Source organism: Barbus barbus, assembly GCF_936440315.1.
Source record: "Barbus barbus genome assembly, chromosome: 6".
Classification (NCBI taxonomy): Eukaryota; Metazoa; Chordata; class Actinopteri; order Cypriniformes; family Cyprinidae; genus Barbus; species Barbus barbus.
In genome coordinates, this window is record NC_136734.1 from 32,778,312 (window position 1) to 32,784,354 (window position 6,043).

Here is a 6,043-nt window from a genome sequence, read left to right on the forward strand (position 1 = left end):
ACAGATTTACTTTAGAAAAACTAGTGATTTATATGCTTTTTATGTCATATTTTGAAATAATTTCATTGTTTTATTTTTGCACTATGAATTTTATTCTCATCCAAATTTTTTAGGACACAGTGCCTCCCATGCCTCCTTGGAGGAAACGCTACTGATACATATATAATAAAATAAATATATGGACTGTGTGTTTCATAGTGAAGTGGAGCACTGTGTTCATTTACATACGAGCAGCTCATGCTGTAAATGTTACTCAACAAAAACTACATCTCTGCATCTATTCTAAATTTCAGTTGCTTATAGATTGCATTTGGGAACACCAACCATCTTCCCAAACCTAAATGATTTAAATGTTCCCTATGGTTTCCCACCAAAATGCAAGGCTGATGGTTTAAGGTTTGAAACTGAAGACATATATATACAAATGCCATAAATGTTAGTATTATAATTTAGCATTTGTACTGTAGGGTAAACCTATTAAGCTCACCAAAATCTACATTGAGACATTTTTAGTGCACAAGATATTGGTTTCAGTACAAAAAATTATGTTAAAATAAAATTTGTAAAAATATTCAATTTGATTTTAAATGACAAAAGAATTTTGAATAAGATATACATCATTAAATGCAAAAGGTCTGGCTGTGCTTAATGGATACATTTCTGTACCCTTTAAGATACGACAGGTTTCTGATAGACGACATGCCTCTTTCATCTTAAACTATAAACTATAGTTATGTCTTGATTTTGTCATCTTAATACTGTTAAAATAAGTTATTAGACATTTTATAAAGATTAACTTAAAGTGATAACCATCAGTTAATATGTAAAGTCTGTTTATGAAGTATTTACATAGATGTTTAATGTGGAAGAGCTTAAAGAGAGCGCACTGAGCTTAATTGGAGCAGCAACCATTTTTAATAAATTTCATGTAATATTTATTCAAATGACAAGATTTTGCTAAATAAATAATCTAGTTCATGTATTAAGTTCATACATATTTTAATATAAACAACTATTATTAACAATATCTATGAAATTATACTTTTTCTTAATGATGTCACACTGAAGCTGTGATTTTCATAATAGTGCACTCTTTAAGCTCACCTTAAAATAATAAGAAATCTTTCAAAATTACAGCAGTGTAAAACCACAGACCAGCAATAAACTGTCAATTTATAATATTATGGATGTAAAAGTACAAGCCAGTAATGCTTGTGAAGTAATATATTAGCGTAGCACACAATCTTATACAGCTAGTCAGCTGACTGTGTTCTGTAGCATCTGCGCTTTGTTGCTAAAACTATATTTTGGATCTAATGTAATTATTTCCTCATCCAAGTTCCAGGTTATAATATGCAAAAGTCTAAACATTAAACTCTTGATTTTACAGTAAGTAGTGAAACTTGCCCAAAATAAAGGCTTAAACATTTAAAAATGCACATTGAAAGGGCTCTTCTTTTCGTGAAAGTTTTTAGATAGCTGTCAAAATGGTCACCAGACAGTTTGAACACATGGAGACTCATATCTCAGTGTGCAATGATCTGATTGACTTGAAATTACAGGAGGTATGTATGTAGTAAAAAACACATCAATTGGTTAAGATATTAAATAAGATAATAAACAATTTTTTCTTTTTATAATCTGAGCTCAAAAATGAAAGTGTGCTTAATAGGTACGTTTACCCTAAATTAAAAAAAATGTTGTTATTATTGCATTATTTTCTTATACTTTTTATTTAACAGTGAATTACTACAACAACAATATTTCTTATATCATATTTTATTATTATTAAAATTGAAATATTATTTGAACGCAACCTTAAAGCTTAAAAACAAACATATTTTGAAATCACAATTTTTCCAGAAAAATTATTTCTCTAAAATCGTGCATGCCTAAAATCTTCAATGTATTATTGTATTATCACTGATTTTTTTTTTTTTTTTTTTGTATAAATAAAATGTAACAATCCTGGTTGGTCAAATTGTAGGTCAGCCCAGTGAGTTGTTCTTGTCCAGAATAAGCTGCAACATGGACAAGCGTGCCTTAAAGCTAAAGGTCATGTCATCTTCCATAAAATATTGTGTTAACAACTCTGAAATTGTCAAATCAGCTCAATTCACCTCGGCTTCATAGTAAACTTCATAGGCAATGTGAGACGGCCAATTCTCACCTCAAACATTTTTATTTAGAAATGCTTACAGACTGGCACTTGAGTAAACATGGTCAATCACTTTTAATCCCTCCATATGGAACCTGCAATCAAGACAGACTGACTCACTCAATAAAGCTTCACAAACATGCGTCAGGCCCTGAATTTCCACTATATAAACTACAATATTAATATAATTAAACAGCTATACTTGATACTTCTGGTGAGATTGGCAGAAAGCAAAAACTGTCTGAATAGTGGCAAGCCAAGTGTAGCTGATACAGGACTGAGCTTCCATGCAATGATTTGACTCGCATTGTTATTTGCTCTGTGCTTTTTTTAGTTTGTGGATTCAATTCTGACAGGCAAACAAGACCGTGACATGAGTAAGACAGGCAGCACAACAAAGCAAGGACGATACAAAAGAACGCCGCACTTCCCTCAGCAGTCTAACGTGAACGCTTGAAAAATAAAACAAAAAACAAACACAAAATGAGCCTGCCCACACAAATAGTCAAGGAGAGAGAGTGAGCGAGCAAAGAGGAGAAGAAAGTAAGAGTGATGTATCTGCCTGTCATTGCTCTTCTTCTGCAAACTGTACAAGCTTCAATTGTTATGTAACCCATGATTTAACTCTCAAATCCAGAACTAAAATTAGAGATGATAATAGATTCCACCACAGGCAAATTTCTAACTGGACGTTACAGCTGATAAAACACCATTACTTCCAATTCTTTTCACAACGCCTGAGACCAGCACCAGCTCCAATTTTTCAAGTTTTGAGTCAATTATCCAATTTCCTGAAATTACCTTTGGACACACACAGGGAATGAGAGAAAATGTGTTAAAAAAAGGCCAGGATTAGGACCATGTGAAGAGAAGAAAGCAAGTAAGATGATTTAGTCACACTACCAGTGGCCAGGTCGGAGTTGAGGCCAAAAGTTAGTGCACAGTACTGTGTAATCAAGTGGGCGAAAAAAACAATATTAACCCTCTGGGATTGTCATGCCTCACCGGCGAGACAAGCTCATTTTTTTTCTTATCGGTGCAAAAGACACTAAAAATACTCTGTTGATTTTGGTCACACAAATAAGTGTATAATAAGTATCTCAGATATAAAATGTCTTTTTTTTTCTTCTTGAATCCATGGAAATAAGCAGAAACACTTAAATAACACGCAAATATCAGGTATGATTTATTTGTTTCACTTGTTGAACAGAATCTGTTGCAGGAATGACTGAAAGTCTGTTCACATCTCTGTGGTTAGATCAGTGTGCACAATAATGTGTCTTTGACCTTCATTATGTATGTTTTGATTATACTGTGTTGTAAATAAAATACAAATAAAAAAAACTTTTTTCAATCTCCTCACATTCTCTCTTACCTGCCTCAAAGTCACAGTCACACTGATGGGCCATTAGCAGCCTTTAGGGGATTGCCCTTTGTCTCTCAGGTGAAAATCACTTAATATTCAAGGCCATCGCCACTCCCTCGCATATAGGCTTTCGATCACAAAACTTGTCTTTAAAAATTTAAATCAATATATTGTGTTCTGTGAATGAGTAAGCAGAATGATTTTCATGTAATTGTTTAGTAAATATTCTAGCCTATAAGACTGATTACTCAAAAGTCTTATTCAGGACTATTTAGTGTGGCTTGTATGGCCTTATTTCAGCTACATTTTTCCCCCCAAAACTTACTAACCACGCATAATATTTTTTTCTCTAAAAACATGTACATCCATCTTGGTCACATATTATTGTAGCACAGTTTGTGCTGAATACAAAAAAAAAAATACATGTTGGTCAATAGTATGTTATAAGTAGCTGAAATAAGCACAAATATCAGGGCATGTCAAAACATCTCAAGGGCCCCAAAATCACCTCAGACCCCAGAGGGTTAAAGATTAATTTTAGCCCTGCTAAAGCCAGTAACTCTGACTGGGATTCTGGCCAAAGATTTTTCTGCAGGGCTGTGGCACTGGTAAAGGATTTTACAGGATGAGAGGAGGGAGGGGGGAAGCAAATGGGGCTGTTTGGTACAAAAAAGGAGAGTCAACACTGTAAAAATGAAAAGACCAACTGGGGTTCCTCACACTGCCACACTGAAGTATGTGCACCCAAAGATGCAGAGATTTAGATTTTTCTTTGTTGAAGTTATAAAACAGAAATGATCTGAAATTAAAAGAAAAATCATAAAAAAAAAATATTTCTTATTATTTAATAATTTTTAACAGGACAGTATGAGGGCAGTCAAACCATCCTTAATTTTCTTTAATACTATTAAACTTTTAGTTAGTATACATAGGGCCTATCTTTATTTATTCAGTATGTCCAATTTGGGTTTCATTGAGAAAGTTTCTCCGTGATTAAAAGAACAGTCAGAAACTCTAAAAGACCAACAATCGCATATGCAAGTGCATCAAAACATGTCTCTTATAATGGGTTTACTTAAAGCCTCATTGCCAGTCTTAGAGTTTTTGCAGTAAACTATCAGAAAACTGCCTTTTTGATAAGGTTCCTATAGGTTTTCTATAAGTTTCCATCAATTCGGCAGTCTGACGAACCCCCAGAAATGTTTTCAGTGAGCAATTTCAGACTCAACAGATCCACAAAAGATTTCTCACGATGTGAAATGTTTAAAACACTGCCAAAAACACACGTTCACTCACACACACTACACAGAGATCACACATCACCTTGACTGCCTCTCCATGAGTGACTCGGTCAAACACCGTGTTATTGACTTGCATGATCTGGTCTCCAACTCTGAGCCCCTCTCTCTCAGCGGATGATCCCGGCTCCACCAAAGACACATAGATGCCAACTCCATGCTCTGACCCACCCCGTATGCTGAATCCCAGGCCTTCGTGGCTCTTGCTCCTTTTCAGCGTAACTTGGCGGATTTCATCAGGCGCTTCCAGCATCAGCGCTGGAGCTGTCCCCTCAGCCGCGGTGCTGAAAACCGGAGCCTGGCGCACGGATCCGTGACTGGGACCGGCCTGCTCGGACTCGTGCAGAAAGTGCACGGAGGATGCTCCAGCATGCGCGTTCGTGCTGCTGAGGTCCTCCGAGCACTCGTGCTTCACACTGGCTGTCAGCAGATCCGTCTTCAGATAAAGCCCTTCCGATGTGTACTGGTCGAACAGCAGCTGGTCCGAGCGGGGTATGACCAGGCGCAGCATGGGTAAGAGTTGGCGCTTGTTGGGTGTGTTGAGAATGACTTTGAGAGTCTGCACGAGATCAAAGACATTGCGCTTGGCGTGGTAAACGTTGAGACAGTGGATGAACTGCTCCCTTTCGAAGTCGTTGAGCAGCACGTTGAGCGCGTTGTGCAACTTCTTGACGTTAACGGAAAGCGCGCGGCCACCGGAGCCCAGAGAGTTCGCGCCCGACTTGAGAGAAGCGCGCTCCAGATCCGTGCTCATTCTCGGACACCTCAAAACCACAGGGGGATTTCACATCAGGCATTAGGAACAGAGCACGGTCACTGCCTCTCGCTAAAAACAGAAGCGCACCGCGACTCGTGCGTTAAACCTGTGCTGAGACGAGCCATGCTGAGTTAAGTCTTCAAAATAACAAGGCAGAGTAACTAGTGCAATGCCGTTTCGAAACTTTTGATTATTAATGAAATTTGTTTAATAATTACTTTGAATAGAGGAAAAAGTACACTGTTCTTCCAAAGGCAAACAACAAACCCGAATTAAGTCCCGCGAGGATTTGACGTCCGTTATAGGGACTTTAATCCTTTTGGTAACACACTGTGAGATGAGAAACGGGTGGTGAGACGCGCCCTGCACCGAGAAAGAAACAAAAGCACAGCAAGAACGTTTGAAGTTTGGCAGCTGCGCTCAGAAGAGCAGCGCGTCTGGTCAGTGTGGCTCGCTCGGATTTC

General features: G+C 37.4%; 1 protein-coding gene across 1 annotated transcript in view; it reads right to left on the reverse strand.

Annotated features, from left to right (window-relative positions):
• LOC306870701 (whirlin-like) overlaps positions 1-5,576 on the reverse strand; it is a gene marked incomplete at both ends in the record, with an annotated part of 51,555 nt that extends 45,979 nt beyond the window's left edge. The window contains one exon of the mRNA XM_079418126.1: positions 4,848-5,576. Coding sequence (XP_079274252.1) covers positions 4,848-5,576 — 729 coding nt within the window. The remainder of the gene's footprint in view (positions 1-4,847) is intronic.
• Between the last annotated feature and the right edge of the window lie 467 nt (positions 5,577-6,043).